The sequence below is a fragment of the Phodopus roborovskii genome, unplaced genomic scaffold, assembly GCF_943737965.1.
Source record: "Phodopus roborovskii unplaced genomic scaffold, PHOROB, whole genome shotgun sequence".
In the NCBI taxonomy this organism is placed as follows: Eukaryota; Metazoa; Chordata; class Mammalia; order Rodentia; family Cricetidae; genus Phodopus; species Phodopus roborovskii.
The window spans coordinates 185,249-210,839 of NW_026126558.1; the positions used below are offsets into that span (position 1 = coordinate 185,249).

Below are 25,591 nucleotides of genomic sequence, written 5' to 3' on the forward strand. Positions count from 1 at the left end.
GCTTTGGGAATAGTGATCAATACTAAGACATTAATTATAGGGAAAATAAGAACAGAATTGTAGTTCCTCTGATAACATTGTCTCATGGTTGCCTCTGCTGCCTTCTCTCTTCCTAAGGCCTCCCATATACAAATCAGACATGGGGTCACTTCAAAACTTTTCAAGACTTGTGGTCAGGATAGTTTGTAATCACAAGTTAATCTTTACATTGACCATCTGTGGGGAAATTGATAATCCTTTTGCAGTTTCAAATCTGAAATATTTTCACTTATTTCATCCTTTACTCATACAAAATGCTGTAATTTTAAAGACAAATAAATGATAGTACTTGGAACAAATAATATAGAAAAGAAACAAGATATGCAGAAAAAATTCCAACTATAAATTATAACACTTCCTAGCTGAGTTGTCCTGTGCCCAGCTTCTCTGAGATCAGTTTAATCACATGCACAATGGGAGTGATGGTGTGTGTAAAGGGTGCATTTTAGCTTAATAATGGGTCTTTCACTGTTAGGTTGCCATACTTGAGTTTAAAAATGTTCATTGTTTTATTTAACTTGTCATTAAAGATAGCCAAATATATAATGCTCCTCCCTGAAGAGATTTGATATATGTTTCAGTTATTTTTGCATTTATATGACAAATTACCTGCCATGAGTACTCACTAAATGGAAGGACCTACTTAGCTCACAGATTGAGAAGATTCAGCTCATAGTCACTTGGCTATATGCTTCTGAGTCTGTGAAAAACAAATCTTTATGATGAGAAACACGTGGAGGATGAAACTAGTCACACAGGTGACAGGAAGCAGAAAACCGGAAATTGGGGACTAGGTGTAAACCTTCAAAGTCAGCATCACTTATCAATATCCTTCAGCTAGGCCACACCTCCTAAAGTTTCAGCCACCTCAGAAAATAGTAACATCATTCGGGAAACAAATACCCAATACCTGAGCCTGTACAGAGCTGTTCATACTCACACCATAACAATGTTATCTTAGCAACCTGCTATAGTACCCTAATGATAAGACATGAGTTTCATTAGGATAATTTAATTTTCTTGGTTAATTAAATGAAAGGTGTGGGATTTTTTTTTAATCTCTTAATTTTTTTCCCCCCACAGGAAGGTACTGAATTTTTCACATGTAATTTGAAAGCTAAGTCAGCCACAAAAATGAAGCGGGCAAAGCCTCTATCAACTGTTAGTAAGAAATTGACAAGTGTTCCAGAATTACCTTATAAAAAGGGACTACTTAATTCATCACCTAAGCCGAAAGAAAAACGTAATGCCAAACCACAGAATGATAAAATCGAACCAATGGTCCTAAGGTCCCCACCCACAGGTGAATCAATTGTGCGATATGCCTTGCCAATACCATCGAGTAAGACAAAGGAGTTGATATCAGAAGGTGAAATGGTCAAGAAGATTGCTAAACACCTCAAAATGGTAAGATATATGTTGTGTCTCCTATTGTGTTAATACCCAAGGTAGTCATTAGCTGGGAGATTTGTTGTTATGCTGCAAGAAAATCAGCTGTAGATATATTATGGACTCCATATATCCTTCTAACTTGTACCATTGATAAGATTTATTACATCCAGCCAGTGGAGGGAGATTAGAAGGAAAACAGGCCCAGGGCTATGAGTGTCCTCTGACTGAAGTCATATGAGGTATGCTTCATTCATATGAACATGATGACTCAAATAGAATAGGTATCAGAAGATTTCATTAAAAACTCAATGCCCAGATGGGTAAGAACCTAAAATGTTCTCTGTCAAGCATGTATTAGAATTCCAGAATACAAAAGAAAGCAGTTGAGCATAAAGCACAGTCTGGAATAAGACCATTCTTTTAACTTCTTGAAAGCAAAATTCCTAACTGCCAGGCTAAGACTATCTTTGCAAGCAGAGCTTTGTGGGTATATGCACCTGCAGCTGCAATAACTCTTGTCTGCACTTGTCTGCATTTAGTGTTTCTCCAAGTTTCTTTTTACATAATGATTGACAGTAAGATGCTAAATAGGATTTTAAGTGAGAATAAGGAAGGAGGACACCAATATAAAAATTATAGATCATCATACTTCTAAGATACCTGGTCAGTTTGTTATCTTTTAGAGTTTACTGCTTTCTGCTCTTTATATTTCTTTTTTTTTCCTTTATGCAATATTCAGAGGGAAATCAGACTTTAAGGAAAATTCTGCTTTCTTAAGTTATTCAGGGGCACATCGTTTATCTTTTAGCTACTTGTCCACATAGAAAAGACAGAGTTTTGGGGTGTCCCCATGGCAAGAAAGCAGGATTCTGTACCATTGAGAAGGTGTCTTCTAAATGACACGTGATGAGCCAAAGGGTAGAAAGTTGACCTTCCTGCTACTGACAATAAAGTGATATCTAAAGGATCATGGTGTGATTGTGTTAGCATTTTGACTATGACAGTTCAACTTGACTACTTGACTTGCATTTCTCTAAGGTTGTTACTGCTTTGGAAGATACATATGGCACTGTGGATGAAGATGGAGAAAGAAGAGCAAAGGAACCTAGAGAGGAAGGCTTAACTTTGTCTGTATGTGTACATAATGCTAATGAAATAAAATAAATACTGGAAGGGGTTAGCCCTTGCCTTTGTAATCCACACACCAAATTGACTCCTATACATACAAATTCCTCTTGTGACACTTGACAGAAGTATACTAATAATTTATTCATTATTACTAAGTGTAATAATAATTTCCAGGCTATGCCAAGTCATGTCTTTAACTTATCTGTAGGCTACTTCTTGCCTCTGTGGTGAATTTTAAATATGAGCTTTGCTAGACTTGGCTGTAAGAAAGCATTCTTGCACCAGCAGAATGGGTCATTGGGTAAAGGTGCCTGCCACCAAGGTGACAAACTTGAGTTCAATCCTTGAAATCTGCATGGTGGAGGGAGAGGGCCAACCCTTTCGAGTCATACTCTGGTCTCCATGGGTGTACTTTTGCAGGCAGTCCTGAGCACCCCATCAACCTTCGTGCACACATAGATAAACAATAAAATGTAATTTTAAAATACTCTCTTTTCTAACCTTTAAAGTTAAAAAAACAAAACAAAAAAAACATAGAAGGTTTTTGAGATCTAGTACATATCTTTGTTGTACATACTGTTGTAATGCAGCTATTAACATAGCAGCATGGTTCTCATTCAGTGGGTTTTTTTTTTTTACTTTATTTTGGTTTCATTTCTTGCTTGTTTTAACTTTTTAAGGCATCTTTTAATTTTACGTAAGTGTATGTGTGCCTGTCTATGTAGGCAGAGTCTTTCTGCCTCTGTGTTTCTGCAGTCACTCCCAAATAACCACAGGGAAACTTATTAACTGTAAATGCTTGACCAATAGCTCAGGCTTGTTACTAGCTAACTCTTACATCTTAAGTTAACCCATTTATATTAACCTACATTTTGCCACATGGCTTCACTCTCTTTCATCTTGTACCTCTTGTTTCCTCTCCATGCCCAGCTGGCAACTCCTTTGACTCCGCCCTTCTTCTCCCCAGTGTCCTTAGTCTGGCCCTCTTGCCTAACTTTATCCTGTCCAGCTTCTTTATTAAACCAATGCACAGTGACATATATTCACACAGTATAAAGGAATATTCCACATGTCTGTATGTGTAAATGTCTGGTGGTGCCTGCAGAGTCCAGAAAAGGGATATTGGAGCTAAAGTTACGGGAGGTTGTGAGCTACCCATTGTGGTTTCTGGAAACTGAATTCTACTAGTCTTTTGCAAAAGTACCAGGCACTCTGAACAGCTGAGCCATCTTGCCAGCCCTGTTTTACATATGATTGCACTTGAATTTTTAAACTTTTATATATTTGCTGTTGTTTTGTATTGGTTGTGTTGTAGATGTATCGATTGCGAATGAGCACCCCATGGTCAGTTGTTCTTTTCATTCTGGACAATTGTGGGTTTCTGTGATGTTCTCCCATCAGCTACAAAAAGAAGCATCTTTGATGGGGGCAGGGTGAGAGCTTTACCTCTGTGTATGTAAGGATATGTACTAGAATGCAGTTAAAAATTATGGTGGTTTAGGTAATTCTCCTCTGGGGCCAATGGCATCACCAGCCATAGGTAGTTGTCTGGGTTTATAGTGCTTGGCATAAATTCTGTTCAACTTATAAAGCCTTAAGTCCAAGTATATGGCTTTGGGTCACCCCAGGGTATAAGTGCCACTCTTGCACCTTTCAGGGTATCTGATCCTTATGGTCATTGTTGTAAGACTAGAAATTTTAACTACCATCATCTCCAGCAGTAGTAGTAGCCATATGTTGTTATTTCAAGCACAAATGAAGTTCTGTTGGTATAAAAGAATCAATGTGCAATATTCAGCAAGAAATAATATACATGTAGTAGTCAGTTTCTCCTACATCCATTGTCATATTCTTGATAATTTCCTTATCTGTGTAGAACTGCCCATGTAATACAGCATTTCACTTCACTGAATTTGATTACTCCACTAATAGTCTTCTATTTCACATCAAATGTTGATAACAAGGTGTCAATTCTTTAGTTTATTTCACTGACCATGACCTCTGGCTACCACCTTCTTTGTTTCCCTGTAGTCTGTTTAATATTATTAGAGAAGTTCTTCAGTTTCCCTGGGACCTGAAGGTCATTGGTCCTGCCAATTTTGTGTCCCAAGTTATCCTTTCTCAACTAGCTTAAGTTACATAATATACAAGTTGTTATTGTCACTCCTCAGCATATCTGCTAGACTATTTTCTTCTTCTGTCTGGTATACTGATCTTATTTGGGCAAACTTTGTCAAATTGGTCTCTATTTTGTGGCAATTGAGTATAGTGATGTGGTGGAATAAACTGTCTTTACATTTGTAACTGTTAACTTTTTTCTATTTTCCTACTCTCCTGGATGACTCTCTCAGTGTTTTCTTTATTTGGTTTTGTTTGCAGGGTTGCTTTTTTTTTTTTTTTTTTTTTTTTTTCTGCTTTGTTTTGCTGGTGATGTTTGGTATTAGGATTGACCTCATGGCCTAAAGTATGACTGAAAAGCACTCTACCTCTTCTTTAAGTTTTTGAGGGCTGGCAAGATGGTCAGTGAGTAAAAGTGCTTGCCACCAAACCTGCTGACCTGAGATCAATCCTCGGAACTCACTGAAGAAACAATTCGTTCTCAGATCTCTACGTGTGTAATATGACCTGTGTGCATACAGGCACATACTCACATACACAGATGTACCTTAAAATTTTGAAATAAGGCTTCATTAAATTCCTTTGAATACTCTCTATATTCCAAGTTAACCTGAAACTTGTAATCTACTACCTCAGCTTTGCAAGTGCTGGAATAATATGACTGTCTTATCAATTTTGTTCCTATGAAGTGTGGTAGAAGTGTATTGTTCAGTGGATATCTTCTGCAAGACTCTCTACTGGAAATAAGTGTTCAAGATTGATTTAACATGGGTTGGTTTTCTGACATACAAATATCTATCAAAAGATATTTAATTATTACATTGTAATGATGATTGGCTACTAACAGATTACACTAAAAGACTACAGATTTTGGCACAGATATTTACAGTCAATAGTTGTAGTTTACATTCTATTCTATTTTTGTGGTGCTGGGGCTAGAACCCATGCCTTGGGTTTGTGGGACAAGTGCCCTACAACTGATCCGCATCCACAGTCCTACATTAACTGTCTAACATGTATAATTATATATACAGTAGCTTTTTTCTTTACACTCTCTAAAAACAGGAGTATAAAGTTGGGCTGCCTGAGGGCCCACTATGCTCAGATGTTAAAATATCAGTAGATTCTGGTGCAACCACTACGCCAACAGAAAACAACATACTGTGTGTCATCATTTCCTAGGATGTGCTTTCTTCCATATTACATTTCTAGGAGGGGTTTCTTGGATAACATTTGAAACATACTTTCTTGCCACCTATGTTTGAAGGGACAGAAGTTGCACAAAATTAAAATACTTTCAAAACACAGTTAAATATATTTAGAAGTGGATACACAGTGGATTCTAAAGTTGAAAGTAACTGTCTTGTGTTTCTTTTTGCAAGGATGGCGATGATATGAATTCATTTTTGCTGTGCTGCTCACAATTTGCTGCTCAGCTGGAGGAAGCAGTTAAGGAAGAACGCAACGTATGTATTCCGAGTCAGGTGCTCGGTGTAAACTATGAGAGCTTGATTGGTTGTAGAATTGTGATGTGATAGGCACTCAACAGTATTGGTCTAGAATCAGCCCTTTGGGGAATTCAAAGGTCTTTTATATTTTTTGATTCTCAATGTAGGCATTTAATATCTGTGGATTTTGCTTTTAATATGGTATCAATACAGTCATATATAATTACAAATGTGATCTCTGTGTTTTGTTTCCATTTTAAACACAAGCTTATTATCAAGATCATGTACTAATATTCCAATTAATGTTAATTTAAAATCAAAGACAGGTTAAGAGAGAGAGAGAGAGACAGAGACCATTGTATTTCCCCAGGATGAAAATAATACTATGAAAAAAATATTATTAGCACAGCTTTGCTTGATTTTCCTTATATATTGTTATTATTTCTTATAATTATTATACTTCAAATATGAAAAAATGTGTGGCTAGAAAGACATCTCAGTGGTTAAGAGCACTTACTCTTACAAATGAACCATATTTGGTTCTCAGTACTATATAGTGGCTCACAACCATGAGTAACTCTAGTTCCAGGAGACTCAAAACCCCTTTCGGGCCCCTGAATGTAATTTATATGTACAAACATGCAGACAAAACATCCACAGAAAATAAAAATATTTTTTAAATTTTGAATGAAATCACGTTTTTCTCATTTGCCAATATACTTTGAGTTTAAAAATACACTATTGTCATTATTATATTTTTGGGCAGGTTAAAGCTGATTATTTTATAAAGTTTTCTTTTGTTGCCAGAAAAACAGACAGTATATTTATAGGTGAGGATCAACATTTATTTTCTTTTCTATATACACTATATAGGTAATAAAATAAAATATCATTTATTTTCTATTCCTTAACATATTATATGTAAATATGTTCAACTTGATTTGTGATCTTTAACTAACATTATTTGTCTTTACCCTATCCCTGTCACCTCTTTCCTCCTCTCTCAGTCTGTTTCATAATTCCTTATGACTATTTTATCTGGGTGGCTAATTCTTCTATTTTGTGCTTCTGCTGTGCATGTTACTTTATCTGATACAAATGTTCTACTACTTTTTGATTATAATATTTTCTAATTAAATATTTCCCCTTTTAAATGTTTCTAGAATTTTTTTAAATTGTGAAACTGTTGGCTAGTTACTAGTATTTGTTGCCTAGCTTTGTCTTAAATATTAACCAATTTCTATCAATCTAAGTGTTTCCATGTAGTCTTATCTTGCCGGAGAGAGGCTCCGAACCTCTTATTCCTCTTGGTCCTAAATTGCAACTCCTCTCTATTACTTCTCCCAGAATTCTCCTTGTCTCCTAGTCCCTCCATCTTTCCTTCCTATTTGCCAACAGTGCTTTATTCATTAACCAATAAGAGAAGCATATTTACAGAGTGACATCTCCCATCATCTCCTCTTTTCTGTCTAAAATAAAAAGGTTTTTAACTTTAATACAGTAAAATATATAGCAAAACAGTTATCAAATGAGAACTATAGTTAACAATATTTAGTCCATTAACATTTGGCAAGATTTAAAGAAACTATTCCATCATCTATCCTATCTTTGTGAGTCTAAAGTCTTATATGTAACTTATCTTTAATCCTAAATAAGGAAAACTGTAACCATAACTGTCTTCAACTCCATCAAAGACCACAGAAGGATAGTATATAAACTCTAGAAATGACAGAGTCAACTTGCCTGCTCAGTCACCTGAAGTTCTTCTGTAATGTTCCATCTTCAGCCTGTAGGCAATAATGTGTCTGGCAGACAACTCAGCAAAGCAGGAAACTTTAAACTGTCCACCTATTATCGGTAGTTTGTCAGTCACTTTTCTTTGTGTCCTATAGACTGTCTGGCAGACTCTTCCATGAAGCAGGAACCCTGTAGCACTCTCCATCTTGTTTTAGCAGTTACTTTCCTGTGGATCCTGCATGTCTACTTTATAAAGCATATAGTTAAACAGTCTAGACAAGAGAAGTATCTTGCCAAAATGGCTAGTTTTTCCATACTAGAAGCAAACTCCATAACGAGTTTCTTCAATGTCCATCTTCCTTTCTAACACAGGTAGTGTTGCCAAGAGCAGTTATGTCTCACTGTCAAGAAAAAAACTAAACCATTTTAAATGGCATATTCTGTAGGTCTGTATATCTAGAAAACCTTATTAACTTAACTATAAGTTTTGACTATTATAGGTAAGTATCTATAATCTGTACTAAATTATACATTACATTTTTAAATGAGCTATATAAACAATATCTAAACAAGAGGAGAAATATACATATCACAAAATTAACCTTAAATTTGTATCAATAAATGAAAATCCAATCCAAAACAAAGTATTTATTTCTATACCATAAACCCAATTTACCTTTAAAAAGAGATGGTTGTGATCATTAACCAACCCCATTTAAATGAAAACAAACATCTATAGACAATATTTGGGAATTTGGGCATCCTGCTTTCCAAACTGTTTCCTTCTGGTTGGGGATGTTGTAATATCATGGGAATCCTAAGAAGACACAGAAATCTTGACTGTAGTTTGCAGGGCTGCCTTGTCCCAGCTGTTTTGAATGTTGGATCACCTGGGACCCTGTTTCAGGGAGTCTTGCTTAATCAAACCATGTTAGTCTGGAAGGAATCCACAGCTTTTCATTTTCTGCGGAGACAAAAATAGAAATTCTTTTCCCCAGTAACCTGTCCTTAGACTTAAATTTTGAAGTCAAAGCATTTTGAAAATATACAAATTGTATTAACTCAGAAGCATTGATAATCAAGTGTGATTTAGCAGTTGTTCCTTCCTTAGCAATTAAGCAATTCAAAGACATCAAAATAGCATACAATATCCAGACTCTCTGTGCTTTCCATCTTCACCTTCACATGGCTTTTTTGTTAGTGTATTTTTTCTTTTTTTTTTTTTTTTTTTTTTTTTTGGTTTTTTTTTTTTTAATCTTAGTCTGTCTTTACTGTAAATCTTTATCTATTTCTGGCCACAAGTCTTTTATCAACTAAACAAAACATTGCTTTCCAATATGGCAGTACATTTACTGCCAGCAGTGAGAGCTGTGCTCACTGCCTTGGTCTATGCTGCCAGTTTGGGGATGTGCCACTGCCAGCTGTCATACACACCATTTAGTAGGAAGCAGGACCTCTTAAAAGAGCCACCCAGTTTTTTGCCATTCATGCCAAGACAGGGAACCTCCCTTAAAGGAACCGTTCAACGGCAGCCTACAGACTGGGAAAAGATTTTCAACAATCCTATATCTAACAAAGGGCTGATCTCCAAAATATACAAAGAACTCAAGAAACTAGTCAACAAAACACCAAATAACCCTATTAAAAAATGGGGTACAGAACTGAAGAAAGAATTCTCAATAGAGGAATCCAAAAAGGCTGAAAGACACTTAAGAAAGTGCTCAACATCCTTAGCTATCAGGGAAATGCAAATCAAAACAACTTTGAGATACCATCTTACTCCTGCCAGAATGGCTAAAATTAGAAACACCAATGACAACTTATGCTGGAGAGGATGTGGAGAAAAGGGAACACTCCTCCACTGCTGGTGGGAGTGCAAACTCATACAGCCATTTTGGAGATGCATGGTGGTTCCTCAGGAAAATGGGAATTAGTTTACCACAGGACCTGGCTGGCAATCTCCCTCTTAGGCATATACCCAAATGATCCACATCCATGCAACAAAGACATGTACTCAACTATGTTCCCAGTAGCATTATTTGTAATTGCAAGAACCTGGAAGCAACCTAGATGCCCCTCAACTGAAGAATGGAATACTACTCTACAGAAAAAAAATAATGGAATCTTGAAATTCACAAGCAAGCGGATGGCACGTGAAGTAACCATCCTATATGAGGTAACCCAGTCACAAAAAGAGGAACATGGTATGTACTCGCTCCTATATGGATTTTAGACCTAGAGCAAAGGATCACCAATCTATAATTCACACCACCAGAGGGACTAGGATACAAGGTGTATTCTAAGAGATTCATATAAAGTCCCTCACAGAAGGAGGAAGGGACAAGTCCCCCAGAGCACATGGGAAGTGGGGGGGCAGTTAGTGGAGAGAGAAGTAGGAGAAAGAGAAGGGGAGGAGAGGAAAGCACCTGCAACTAGGAAGATTGAGTCAGGGTAGGAAGAGAAGACAGAAGAGAGGGAGATAGAGAGAGAAAGAGAGAGAGACGGAGAGAGAGAGAGAATGAACATAAAAGAGGGGGAGCCATTATTGGTTTGAAGAGAAAACTGAACCTAAAGAAAGGTCTGGAGACCTACAAGACTAGAATCCAGATGCAGAGGGAGAGGACAAGACCAGGTTGCAGAAACACGTAGAGACAGCTGACCTGAGCAAGGAGGAGCTAACGTGCCCTCAGACTGATAGCTGAGAATCCAGCATGGGACTGACTCAGGCCCCCCTGAATATGGGTCTCAGCTAGAAGGACTGAGCAGTCTAAGGGACCTCAGACAGTGTAACCAGGATGTATTCCTTGTGCATAAAAGGACCTTGCAGACACATCCCCCATGGAGGGATAACTGCCTTAACCTAGAGGCAGAAGGGAAGGCCTAGTCCCTACTTCAAATGACTTGACATATTTACATGACCCCACCTGGATGGCATTGCCCTACATGTGGAATTGGGGTGGGGGGATAGGAGGAGAGGGTGGTCAGGATGCATGTGAGGGGGCAAAGAGGGTAAAAGGGAGGGAGGGGAACTGGGATTGACATGTAAAATAAATAATAAATAAAATTAAATTTAAAAAGGAGCCGTTCAAGTCTGTTTGTCTCTAGCAAAATAGAGCCTGCCCGAGAAAAATGCTGCTACCAAGAGGCCTTGATTGTCTCTGTTATTTTGTTTGTAAAATTCCTTTTTAAGCTTTTGTCAGATTTTAAGTGGAAGTTCTTAGTACCCACTTTGTAGGTGCCATTTTGTTATGAGCAGTTTCCTGCCTGCCTGGTCCCACAGCCATGTCTGCCCCAAAATTATACACAGAGACTCTATTAGTTATAAAGCTGTAGGCCAATGGCTGGAGCTTCTTATTGGCTAGCTCTGTCTTAAATATTAACCCATAATCACTAGTATAAATATTTCTACATGGTCTTATCTTGCCAAAGAAAGGGTCCAGACATCTTCTTTCATGTCCTACATCTTGACTCCTTCTAGCATTATTGTTGTATTCATTTACAATTTAACAGAAAAATACCTCAGGACTTTTTTCAATGTTTTCAGTAATCCTAGCAATATTTATTTTACTAGATGAAGATGGACCTAGACATGTAGAATGGCAGAGAACGCAGAGGGTAAAGAGGTGGCTCCCTTGGTACAGTGCCTGCCTGATGCACAGGCATGAGGATCTGAGATAGAACCCCAACATCCACATAAAAGCTGGTTGATGCACATCTGTAACCCTTTTACTTGGATGAGGGATAGAGATGGGTGGATCCATGGACATGAGAAAAGGACAAGAAAAAGACTTATTAGCAAAGCATTTGGATCATGTATAGCTGATAAGAGACTATCATGATTGTTATAACTCTGGATCAATAAGTGAATTATAGGTCACTATGACATAAAAAGGTATTTCAAAGAAGAAAAAAAAACACAAATAGCTCAAAATACATTGTACCCCTTTAGTAGTTTGTAGAAGCCAATGAATGTATAAATGACACCACATTACTAGACAAAAATGAAATGTTGATTGGCTTAGAGTCAACGTTTTTATAAAATCTTTCCATTGGTTGCACATTTTCTTCTGGTGGTGCCCTGTATCTCTATAGTGCTGCAGGCATTCTTGTTGAAAAACCCCAGTGTTTACATACACCGGGCTTATCAAGATCATGACTTTCAGAAGGTCATATCTGAAAAGCTGCTCTAGATGAAAATTGCCCCTATAGACTATGTTTGAATACTTGGTTCCCAGTTAGTGGAACCCTTTGGGGAAGATTATGATGTGTGACCGTGTTGGAGAAAGTGTGTCATGGGGTAAGCTTTGCTCCTGGCTTTCTTGCTGCCATGCCTTTGTTCTACCCTAACAGATTCTAACCCTAGGAAACCGTAAGCCCAATTAAAGGCTGTCTTTTATAAATTGTCATGGCATTTTGTCACAGCAACTTATTTACTGTCTTTTTTCATTTTTTTTTTTCCTTTTTTATTTAAGTTTGAAACAAGGATGATTTGCATGTCAATCCCAGTTCCCTCACCCTCCCATCCTCCCCTATCACTGCAACCAAACCCCAGACCATCCCCTTTCTGCTCCCCAGGGAGGATGAGACCTTCCATAGGGCGTCTTCAAAGTCTGTCATATCATTTAGGCAAGGTCCTAGGCCCTCCCCCATGTGTCTAGGCTAAGAGAGTATCCCTCTATGTGGGATAGGCTCCCAAAGTCCATTTGTATACTAGGGATAAATGCTGATCCATTACTAGAGTCCCCATAGACTGCCCAGTCCTCCCAACTAACAATCACATTCAGAGGGTCTGGGTCGGTCCTATGCTGGTTTCCTAGCTATCAGACTGGGGTACATGAACTCCCCATTGTTCAGGTCAGCTGTTTCCGTGAGTTTCTCCAGACTGGTCTTGACTCCTTTGCTCATCACTCCTCCCTCTCTGTAACTGGACTCCAGAAGTTCAGGTCAGTGATTAGCTGTGAATCTCTCCTTTTGCTTCCATCAGCTACTGGATTTAAAGTAGTCATCAATCTCATTATAGGGTAAGGGCATTTAAGGTAGATTTCCACTATTGCTTAGACTGTTAGTTGGGTTCATTCTTGTAGATCTCTGGGCATTTCCCTTGTGCCAGATTTTTCCTTAAATCTATAATGGCTCCCTCTATTATGGCATCTCTTTTCTTGTTTTCATCTTTTCTTTCCCTGTCTCAATCTTCCTGTTCCCTCATGCCCATTTCTCTTCTCCCCTTCTCTTTCTACTAACTCCACCTCCCCTCCCTCTATGCTCTTTCCCCTTCCCCTTCTCCAGGGACCATGTATGTCTCACTTTGGGTACTCCCTGTTTCCTACCTTTTCTGGTGCTGTGAATTGTAGGTTGGTCATCCTTTGCTCTGTGTCTAAAATCCATATATGAGTACATACCATGTTTGTCTTTTTGTGACTAGGTTACCTCAGTCAGATTGGTTTCTTCTAGTTCCATCCATTTTCCTGCAAATTTCAGGATTCCACTGTGTTTTTCTGCTGAATAGTACTCCATTGTGTTAATGTACTACATTTTTCTTTAGTTGAGGGGCAGCTAGGTTGCTTGCAGGTTCTGGCTATTACAAATAATGCTACTATAAACATAGTTGAACAGATGTCCTTGTTGTACAAATGTGCATATTTTGTTTATATTCCTGAGAGTGGAATTAGTGAATCTTGAAGTAGACTGATTCCCATTTTTCTGAGGAATTGCATACTGATTTCCAAAGTGGCTGTACCGAATTTGCACTCCCAGCAGCAATGGAGGAGTGTGCCCCTTTCTCCACATCCTCCCCAGCATAAACTGTCTGCTTGTGTTTTTGATTTTAGCCATTCTGACAGGAGTAAGATGATATCTCAGAGTTGTTTCAGTTTGCATTTCCCTGATGGCTAACGATGTTGAGCGCTTTCTTAAGTGTCTTTCAGCACTTTTAGATTCCTCCATTGAAAATTCTCTATTTACTTCTGTACCCCACTTTTTAATTAGATTATTTGGTGTTTTGGTAACTAGCTTCTTGAGTTCTTTGTCTTTGTATATTTTTGGAAATCAGCCCTCTGTCAGATGTGGGGTTGGTAAATAATCTTTTTCCCATTCTGTGGGTGGCTGTTTTGTCTTGTTGACTATGTCCTTTGCCTTACAGAAGCTTCCCAGTTTCAGGGGGTCCCATTTATTAATTATGGATCTCAGTGTGTGTGCCACTGGTGTTATGTTCAGGAAGCAGTTCATTCAAGGGTACTTCCCACTTTCTCTTCCAAGGGGTTCAGTGTGACTGGGTTTATGTTGAGGTCTTTGATCCATTTGGGCTTAAGTTTTGTGCATGGTAATAGATATGGATTTATCTGCAGTCTTCTACACACATGCATCCAGTTATGCCAGCACCATTTGTTAAAGATGCATCCATTTTTCCATTGTATAAATTTAGCTTCTTTATCAAAAATCAGTTGTTCATAGGTGTGTGGCTTAATATCAGAGTCTTCAATTCAGTTCCATTGGTCTGTCTATTTTTGTGCCAATACCAAGCTGTTTTCAGAACTAAAGCACTATAATAGAGTTTGAAGTCAGGGATGGTGATGTCCTTGGAAGTTCCTTTATTGTACAGTGTTGTTTTGGCTATGCTAGGTCTTTTGTTTTTCCATATAAAGTTGAGGATTGTTCTTTCAAGGTCTGGAAGAATTGTGCTGGCATTTTGATGGGGATTGCATTGAATCTGTAGATTGCTTTTGGCATGATTGCCATTTTTACTATGTTGATCCTACCTATCCAAGAGCTTGGGAGTTCTTTCCGTTTTCTGGTATCTTCTTTAATTTCTTTCTTTAAAGACTCAAAGTTCTTGTTATATAGGTCTTTCACTTATTTAGTAATCCTGGAGCCAGCTAAGCTGAGATCAAACACTAGTTCAGCTACAGGATTTGGGACTTGGCCCAGTATGACTGGATTCCTTCCTTTTGGAATAGTAATGTATATTCTGAACTACTGTATGTAAAAAGTATGTAATTTGCATCTTGAATTTTACGGTTCAGTGATTACCTCAAGTCTGACAACAGATTCTGAATGTTGGGACTTCTAAACATTGTTGAGACTGAAAAATGAGAGAGACTTTTGAAATTTGATTAAGTGCATTTTGCCATGGAGTAGAATGTTTGAATGAGAGTAGCCCATATAGGTCGTACTTGAAAAATGGATTCCCAGTTGGTGGAACTGCTTGGAAGTTATGGCCTTGTTGGAGGGAGTGGGTCAAAGAGAGGTTTGAAACTTCAAAAGCTCAGGCCATTCCAAGTGTGTTCTCTCTGCCTTCTGCTTTTAGATCAAGAAGGGAGCTCCAGACTATCGCCGATGCAGTGCCTCTGTTCCACTGTGATGGACTCTAACCCTAAATTCTACCAAACAGTTTCTTTTCTAACTTGTCTTCACGATTATCTTTTGTCACAGCAGTTCAAAATTAAGACAAACATGCAACCCTCTGTTCAGGAAGCATTTTATACAGTTTCTGTACACTCCCTCTCCATTAACCACAAGTTAGACCTAAAAAAAAAAAAAAAAAAAAAAAAAAAACAGTCACCTAAAGTCACCAGTTGGCTTCTGGCCCCACCAAATATCTGATTCAGTAGCCTAGGGTAGACAGGAAGAAGTCAAAGTAGCCTTATTGCAGATGATACGATTCTATATTTTAAAGATCCTAAAAACTCCACCTTTAAAAAAAAGAAATCTCTACTCACTAATATATTCAGTAAAATGAGAGAACACAAAATTGAGACACAAAAACAAGAAGTCTTCCAGTATATTAATGACAAGCATATGTAGAAAGAAAGCAGGAAGGCAATACTCACAATCAGCTCCAAAAATAAACTGTCTTGGAACAAATCATAAAGTTTTATACCAACAGAACAAAAACAAAAGTTATTAATCAAGCATTTTTTCGAATACTTTCCTAGGAACATCAGGTAGGCAGGTTTTGTCACAGTGGGGAAATCTCTGCCGTGGGCCTCAGATGCTAGCTCATACATTATTAGTCATTCAGTTGATGAAACTTGTAGAAATTATCTGTACATTGGAAACTGATTGGTCCAATAGTCACAAGAATATCAGGTCATACGTAAAGGTCAACAATAAATGGTTATTTGGAGGCTAAGCTAGCCCAATGTAATTTCCCTCTGAAATTGAACATCTCCACCATCATTTGGGTTAAAATAAGTTAATCACCCCTTGTAAAACATATAACACAGGTGTGGCTCTCTTCTGGAACCTTCATTTCAAACTCACAAAAATATTAGATGTGAATAATTGACTCCAAAATGCTATGGAGGAAAAAAAAAGGCTATTTTTAATTCTAGAGGTTGTTGTGTATACAAAATGAACTAAACACCTTAACTAAAAAATAATTCTAGCATTGGAACTACAGATTTGTAGTTATTTTAGCAATATAAATCATAGTAATTTTAGCAGATATATGATCCAAAATTTTAAGAGTTGCATGATATTTGTTTTATCTTTAAATACACTAACAAAAACTTTGTTTTCCAGATTTTGGAGTCTCTTTTCAAGGTATGTGTTTCAATTCATAACAGCTTAGACTAGAGAGAAAAGTGAACATTAAGCAAAAATGATGTAGATTTTGAAGGTGCATCATTCCACAGCTGCTGCTAGATATTTTTAAGTTTCTATTTGTAATTGTATGTTGCACTAGCCCTATTCTGAACCACGCGTGCTGTGTGTGAGTCAGGAATGGTGCTGGGCAGATTCATAGACATGTGTACTAACACTCTTTTTTTATTCCTTTCTTATGAAGTGGTTTCAGCAACAAGTCAACCAAATGGAGGAGGTAAAAATCTAAAACTTCTTAACTGTTGGGTACATTAGTAAGTATTGGGCCATCTGAAAATCTGCTTGAAGTAGGGATAAGTCAAATGATTCAATAACCATTGATTGTCAAGTAATATTTTGAATTAGGTTGAAAGATAATTAATGGGTAGTAAAAATGTTTATCAGTAATTTGCATATGAGTTTCCTGCATGAGTCCAGAGGAGAACAGGACTTAACTAGATTATTGTTTCTCCTAAAGAACAATGAAAATTTCACTCACTTTCTTTTTTTGATTTATATAAAAGTAATGGTAATTTATCAACTTAAATTTCTCCTCTGCTTAAAAAAATTATGCATAGCAGGAACAGACATAAAACTATATTGACTTTTAGAAAATGTATTCTGTTCTTTGATGGCATCCTTTTCATTTTAGGTTTTTAAATATTTTCAATACCCCAGTGAGAACAACTGGCCTGTGACTTCAAGGACTTTGGGGAGAGATTTTGTGTCTTCCTCTAGCATGAAGGAATTCTTTCCTAGGTGGCTTCAGGGATTGTTCAGAAGTACTTTGCACTCATTTGGCTATGCCTATCACTCTCTCTAGTTAAACATGCTTTAAGGCAAAAGAGGCTTGCTACTTGGGATGAAAATTAAAGGGTAAAGCAGAAACTGTAATCATCAATTAGAAACTTCTCTTCATTTTTCTTCCCTCTGGCTTGAGACTTCCAAAGGCATCTAAATGTTTCCCCACACAAAATGAAAGCACATTAATATCTGGGAATTTAGTAATAGAGGGCCATGACTTTATCATTGTCTTTCTATAATGTATTACAGTAGAGTATTCTTAGGGAAAAAAATAAGGTTAAACAATTGATTTAGAATTGTTCTCGTCAATATTTTTGAGTTGCATTTGTTGTTTTGGGGCTTTCTTTAATTTTTTATATAGCAAAATAGTAAATATCAGCTTTGGCATGTAACTATCCTGGCTGAACTATTGCACTACAAACAGTGAGGTGCCCTTCATTGCATTTGTAACTATTATACCAGTGTTTGGATATGACTATCTATGAGGTTAAATTAAAGTTATTTAGATTGATAAAGGAACTAGTGAAATTAAATGAGATCAAATGACTCTTTAATAACTGGTAAATTTTGTTATTTTAGATAAGTAAAGACCAAAGCATTTTTGAAAAAGATCTTCTATCAGATGGTAAATCAGTCAATTTAAACATTACACAAATAACAAATCTGGTACATAAATTTGAAGAACTGAAAACCCGCCTGAGAGAACAAAGGGGATCCCTGCTGTTGAAACCCATGTAAGTGAAATATAAGGGTTAATTTAATTAAAATTAGTAATGTAAGCTAACTCAGTGTTTCTGCTTCACAAAGAATTTCTAAATGATATATGAATGTTTAGTTACTTTTTCTGATTTGAAGTTTTAATAATCTGAGATGGTGTAATTCAGCATAGTGGACATTAGCCACATATGGCTTTTCAAATTCAATTTAGTAAAATAAATTGGCTTCTGGGGCATATAAAAAAAATTTTAAGTACTCAATAGTCGTATATAGCTAGTATTTCAAACTTCTGTTGGATAGTACTCTCTTTAAAACATCTTGATTGTAAACATGTTTCTTAATTTAAATATATTTTAGTTGAAATAGAATTATATCATATTCCCCCCCCCCTTTCCTCCCTCCAGCCCTTCCCAGGTACCCTCCCATTCCCCCTCAAATTAATAGCCCCTTTTTCTTTATTATTATTACACAATACATACATATATGTACTATATTTATGCACAAATGCATAATAACAACTTACTGAGTTTGTTTTTATTGTTTGTGTATTTTGGTTTCAAGACTGACCATTTTGCACTGGATAGCCAATAAAGAAAGCTCATCTCTGAGGCAGGCTAATTCTTTTCCTAGCAGTCAATAATTGCCTGTAATTCTTTGTCTAGGGGTGGGACCTTCCACTTTAGCCATTGTCTCATTTAAGCAGCCGTTTCTAGGAGAGACTGTTTCGCAGCAGACTTCCTGGCTCTTACAATCTTTCTATTCCCTTTTCTGAGATGTTCTCTGAAAAATAGATGCAGGTGCCATGATGTAGATATATCCATGATCTGTTGACCTATATGCATTCTGTCCACTCATGGACTTCAGTGACAGCCTCCACTTGCTCTAAAGAAAGGCTTCTTTGATGAGAAGTGCAGGTACACTTATCTGTGAATGAGAGGATAAGGTTTAGAATGTAGTCAGATATTACACAGGTTTAGCAAATTGGTGTTGGTAGATTCTTTCTTAAGGTCCATTGCCTCACTGGCAGTGTTCCCAGTACTAGACATGATGTCCTTCCTGTTGAGTGGGCCTCAGGTCAGGTTAGACAGCTGCTGGTTGCCAACAATGTGTGAATACCACTATTGTACCTTTATGGATATCTTGTCATAGTAGGATTGTTTAATTGCTTCCCATGCTTGGAAGCTTTCAGAGTATCTTCTGGTACTATGAAAGCCAGGCTGCAGGAAGGAAGCTTCCAGGTCAGATACAGCTCAAATCATCTGAGTCCTGTGTCCAAACTATGTGATGTCTTCAGAAATAGGGTTCTACCCTCAACTCCAGAAGCAGCCAAGGTCTGTAGATAGTCTACATTGTTTTAGGAGACACTCAATATACCCTGACCAACCATTCAGTAGGTGGTTGCTTACTCCTGACACTGGAATCTCTGTTAGTTTTGGATTTTGTAGGGATCATTGTCACCCAACTGGCATAACTTCCTGCTTAGGTAGATTGGTAGATAAGAAGATGGATGAGTGGATGGATGGATGGATGGATGGATGGATAGACACACAGACAGATGACAGGTAGACAGATGATACATGGATAAATAGATGATAGATAGGTAGATGACTGATAGAAGATGGACAGATAGATGATAGGTAGATGATATATAGATATATTGATAGATGATAGATATAAACTTATATATGTATTTGTGTATAATATTAGGTAAATATAAAGCAATAGGATTTCTTGAGGCTTTATCCAGACTTATTTGTCCCTCCTCCTCTGTCTTTCACCTTCTGTATTGACACTCCTCCCTTCCTCTCTAGTTGAACTCCCTCCATTTCTTTTCACTTCCCATTTCATACCACCTATATCCTGCTATTCCTTCTCACGGCCCTTCCCCATGCCTATCATCTCTTTATACTTTCTTAGTTTTAGTCATTACTCCATGTTGTATGCTCACATCTGAGGATTTGGAGCTGGAAACCACAGGTGAGAGAGAACATTGTGTTTCTGGGTCTTTCATGTCTGAATATGTTCAAGTGAGTCCTAGTAGCAAATTCGGTGTTTATTTTAAAAAATTATAAAAACTTCCTTAGAATTGGACTTTCAACCACCAGTTTCCATCAAGTATGTATAAAGCACTTTTATATTGTTAAAAGAAAAACTACTCATAGTTGTAAGAAAGTAAAAGTCAGTTTGTGATCTCTGCATATGCTTGCCATGAATTGTTATTACGTCAGCACTGTAAAAAGGTTTCTGTGCATTTTTGAGCTATTTGTTGTCAGGAATATTTTTGAATATATATTAGAATTTATGAATGTCTTCTACACACTAGGGATTTTCTTTTTACTATTTCCTGGGAGCCTCATAACCACTTTATGAGAAAGGTGTTGGTGTATATAAGTTTTAACAGATAAAGCACCGAGACAGAGAGATTGAGAAGCACAGCAGCTGGCTCCAGGCCACATAGTTACAGGTTTGCAGAGGGGTATCTCACTCCCAGGTATGTGCCCTTAGCACTACACCAAGTTGAAAATGTATTAGCAAAAGGAGATCTCTAGTTTCTACAGATTGTTTTTTTATTATTACTATTGTGGGTTTTTTTTTTTTTTTTTGGTTCTAAATGTTACTGGTGTATTTAATTATATCCTGAAGTACACAATTCACAGAATTTGGTCTTTGTAATATACAATGGCTTTACTATTCATTTATCTTAGTAACTATGAATGAAGGATAAATGACTAACTCTGATATCACCAACTTCATATTTGTAGTCTATAAAATATAGTTCCTTGGGCATGTAACTTAACTCTTAATGTGTATGACGATATGTTTTATCTATTGGCACACTTAACAGGGATAGAGATACTCTGTCAGAATCAATGAAAAGTTATGAAGCTATAGAGAAGCAAATTGAAGGTAATATTTTATAAATGCTTAAGCTTTATATAGTTTCCTAACTATATTAGCACTTTGAGACTTAAATTTAATTTTTATAATTAAAAAATTATGCAATGGCAAACAAGACACTATGGAGTTTTGATATTTTAATCCAAGTTTTATTATAGTATGGATTTTGAAAGCATAAAAGCTTAATGCCAAGTTGAAGAGATGGCTCAGCAATTTAGAGCCCTGGCTGCTCTTGCAGAGGACCCAAGTGTGATTCCCACACCCATATGGCAGCTTACACCTCTCTGTAGTGCTGGTTCCAGGGGATCTGATTCCCTCTTATGGTATCTGCTGCCATTGCACACATATGGTGCAGATACATATATGCAGGCAAAACACTCAAACATATAAAGTAAAAATAAATACTCTTAAAAGAGGAATGCTATTATGATTTGTCTGTTGTTCCCATGAAGTTGTTTTGTCTCCCTCTTGGGCAAATCATTGAAATTAAAAATGTAGACTATGAACCTGATTAGTGTATAGGATTGCTATATAAAATGTATAATGGCAGATACTTGTGTCTATTTCAGAATTCATAAAATCCCACTCAGAGTATGAATCTCAAGTTGTGTCTGAAACTGAACCAGGTAAGTTGCCATTCATTTAAACACCTTCACATTAATGCCTCTTAAAGGTTCTACAACTTCCCAAATTACCACCACCCACTGGGGACCAAGTATTCATGTACATGGGCCTGTGGGGGACATTCTCCTTCACACCACCACAGTAAGAACTTCTCTGTTCTTGCTGCTTTTGAGATTTTGTCTGGTTTTTGTTGTGGTTGTTATTGTTCACTTGTTTTTAAGACAGGGTCTCATGTATCCCAGGTTGGCCTCAAACAACAGCTTAGTATCCTTGAAGCTCTTTCTGTTGTCTGTGTACTAGTTTGCAGGAGTGTGCTCAGATCTCCACACTCAGTCCTGTCACACTCACCCCACATACACATCATGCACAACCACACAGCGGTAACACAAATGTTAAATTATATGTGATTTGGTATCTTATCAATTTTAGAATATTTGTAGTCTTTATCAATTCACATGTTTCTTTCATTTCCTCCTTTGTCACTGCTTATCCCTATAAGGCATATATCACACTTTAAAAAAAAAAAAAGAACTTGTCTCATGGATTTTGAATACAAAATTGCATTTTTAAACTCATTTGCTTCTCTAGGGAGTTTCCAATGACAGTTGCATGCTCACTGACTTTTTTTAAGCAAGGTGCTTTAATGGTTTGCAAAATACCTGTAAGAATTATCTAACAGAGGCAGGTGGATCACTGTGAGTTTGACTGCCAACCTGGTCTACAAGAGCTAGTTCCAGGACAGCCTCCAAAGCCACAGAGAAATTCTGTCTCACAAAATATATATATATATATATATATATGTGTGTGTGTGTGTGTGTGTGTGTAGGTTGTTTCCAAAGGATTCCAAGTGCGTAATCCTATTTTTTTTGTCCTGAAAGTAGCCATAGGGAAGGCATATTTATTAGTCAACAATAGAATATTACCTGGTTATTATGAAGATCAAAACAGCACACACAGATTAGAATACATGGTGACTGGCACAATGCAAATTCTCCTAAAAGAATAAAGTGATTATTCTACTTATTTATTTTTATTGACTGCCTTGTCAGTCACAAGGCATGCTTTATTACAGTGTTGTAGAACATTAGCATTTCTTTTTACTTACTTGTTAAAGTTTATGCTCATATTGTTTAAAATTCCTGCCTGATAATGTAAAAATGCTTGCTGTGTCTGAATCCTGTGCTCACAATTACTTATCTCTTCAGACTGTGTTTTTGCCTCTGAGTATGCCTTGTATTATAACTATTTCCTGTTGGAAGCCAGAGATGACGTATAGGATAAAATAAAATAAGGTAGTTGTGGTTGAAAGTATCATGTCACCTCCTTATGCTCATTTAGTTTCCCCTTCTCCGTCACTGAGTTGTATGATCATATAACTTCAGCCATTATAATACCTTTATGTTTTTTGTAATAGAAACTCCTTATTCAGTGACTGATCGGATGAATGTGATGATTAAAATATTTGAAAATCAGACAAATATGTTAGAAAGGTAAGCTTTGAAAGTAATTATTTCTTATTTTCTACTTATAAAACTGAGTTCATAGAATAGAAACATTGGGACCATAGATAAGAAATAAAGCCCTCATCAAAAACTGACCTTTTCAGGAGGGAGGGCCTAGTCCCTACTCCAAATGACTTGACAGATTTTGTTGACCCCTCCTGGAAGGTATCACCCTCCCTGTGGAGTTGTGGGGGAGAGGAATGGGAGGGTGGTCGGGGGCATGGGTTAGGGAGGGAGGGAGGCAAAGAGGAAGGAGGGAAGGAGAGGAAACTGGGATCAATATGTAAAATAAGAAAAGTAAATAAGTAAATAAAAGCTTACCTCTTAATGGATGTATGTATCTATGTATACATGTATGTATGTGTGTGCATTTATGTATGTATATGCCACTGCATCATGCTGGTCATTGATGTGGTTATTGGACATCATAGCTGGGTGGGACTGTTGGTTGATTCTCTCCTTAGGAAGCACATGATGCCTTTGGTACCATGAAAACCAGTCTTCAGGGAGAGGCCATCCAAGTCAGTTCCATCTCAGAGGTCTCTGAGTCTTGTCTCTGAAGTGCACGGTATCCTCAGCATTAGGAGCTTAACTTTACCTCTGAGGTACAACCAAAGGCAGCAGCAATAGGAAATAGGCTTGGGAAGTCATTTAACCATGACCAACAACTCAAAAGAAGAATTCTCACATCTGCTATTGGGGTTTTGTTAGGTGGTCTTAGGCTCTTGGAGGGAGCACCATAAGCCCAGATGAGAAAACTTTATGGAAACTATATATGTAAACGTGCACTATAGGTTTTTAAGGTAGATAGTTAATGGTATGTTTCCTTGTGGCTTTTTCAGCCATTGGCGCTATTTTATATGTCTGCCTTTATTTGCTATATTCACCTCCCTCCCCCTTCCATAAGGAACCTGATCTTACTACTTTTCCCTTATCAAGTCAATTTGCCCTTTACCATCCTCCCACATTCTTCCTTCCCTCTTCCTCCCTAAGGAGCTATGTCTTCCCATTTCTGTTATCAGATCTCTTGTATCCTACCATTCCCCTTTTCCCTCCTCCCACCTTCTCCTCTAAAAACCATTTGTCAGTTGTAGGACATGTAGTTTTTTTCCCTATTTCCTAGCAATTGTAAATAGAGAAGCAATGAATATGGCTGAGCAAGTGTCTGTGAAGTATGATATAGAGTCAGTCCTTTGCGTGTATGTCAAGGAGTGGGCCATATGGTACATCTTTGTTTAGCGTTTGGAGAATTTCTTAGATTTCTCCACACTGGATTCCATAGGGGCTGCACTAGTTTGCAATGCTACCCCACAGTGGATGAGGGTCACCCCGCCAACCCCCTGGCATCCCCTCCAGCATTTGTTGTCTGTTGTTGTATTGATGTTTGCCATTCTGATTCAGGTAAAATGAAATATCAAAGTTCTTTTTTATTTGCATTTCCTTAATAGCTAGGGATTATGGGCATTTTTTTGAGAACTTTCTGGCCATTTTAATAATTATGGCTTTGTATTTTTTGTCATATGCTGTATTCTTTCCTCTCTTCGGCCCAAACTAATGCTTCCTGTATTTTCCCTCATCAATGACTATATTTTGAAGGCAGTTCTTTTCTTTTTTATAGTGTCCAACATTTCCTGTGTGTTGTTTGTTTAATTTTTCATGTACTTTTGTTTGGCCTAGATCCTCTATTTTATCTTTGAGACCTGACATTCTGTCTTCTACCTGATTCATTCTATTTATCCAACTTTCCTTTAAGTTTTCTAGTTGGGCTGTTGGGTTTTTCAGTTTTGTCTCCATGTCAGCTGGTGTCCTCTTGGGTGTTCCTATATTCTATTCTGTTCTGAAGCCTTAGACTGTCGCCATCATGTCCATCAGAATGTTTGTGTTTCCGTGGGCATCATTTGGGAATTTATTCTCCATAACATGTTTCTCTTTGCTTTCACTGAACTGTTTCCTTGTGTCTTCTTGAACACCTTTAATTCTTTGAAGAGGTTTATGATTATTCTTTTAATGTCTGTGTCCTTGGATTCATCTAGTGCAGTGGCTCTCAACCTTCCTAATGCTTTGACTCTAATACAGTTCTTTATGTTGTGGTGACCCCAACCATAAATTATTTTCCTTGCTATTTCATAACAGTAATTTTGCTTCTGCTATGAATCATAATGTAAGTATCTGTGTTTTCCCATGGTCTCGGGCAACCCCTGTGAAAGGGTCATTTGATCCTTAAAGGGGTTGTGACTTACATATTAAGAACCACTGGTCTAGGGTATTTGTTGTGAAGGCCACCCAAAGGGTCCTGGGTGTGGATGCAGGTAGGGAGGGTACTGGCAGGATTCCAGATGTTGGAGGTTGTGAACCTAGACAGGGGAGGCTGTTAGAAATCTTTAAGAAGAAAAAGTAAATGTGTTCTATAACTAAAAATATGTGTGTATTTATTATACTATGGTTACTTTTGGTCTGTTTTTTCAGAGCTTTAAATGATCAGAGTATAATTGAGACTGTAAGTATAATGCTCTTAATTTGATATTCTACTTTGTCCTTGATTTTTTTTAAACCTTCAATTGTATTGAGTTTTATTTTATGTACATTTGCATATGCCTGAGGACA

General features: G+C 37.3%; 1 protein-coding gene across 1 annotated transcript in view; it reads left to right on the forward strand.

Moving 5' to 3' along the window:
* The first annotated feature begins 1,173 nt into the window (after positions 1-1,173).
* Ccdc7 (coiled-coil domain containing 7) overlaps positions 1,174-25,591 on the forward strand; it is a 51,834-nt gene continuing 27,416 nt past the window's right edge. The window contains 10 exon segments of the mRNA XM_051201783.1: positions 1,174-1,446; positions 2,470-2,562; positions 6,060-6,143; positions 16,383-16,403; positions 16,648-16,680; positions 17,826-17,980; positions 20,809-20,870; positions 21,431-21,487; positions 22,900-22,975; positions 25,454-25,484. Coding sequence (XP_051057740.1) covers positions 1,174-1,446; positions 2,470-2,562; positions 6,060-6,143; positions 16,383-16,403; positions 16,648-16,680; positions 17,826-17,980; positions 20,809-20,870; positions 21,431-21,487; positions 22,900-22,975; positions 25,454-25,484 — 885 coding nt within the window.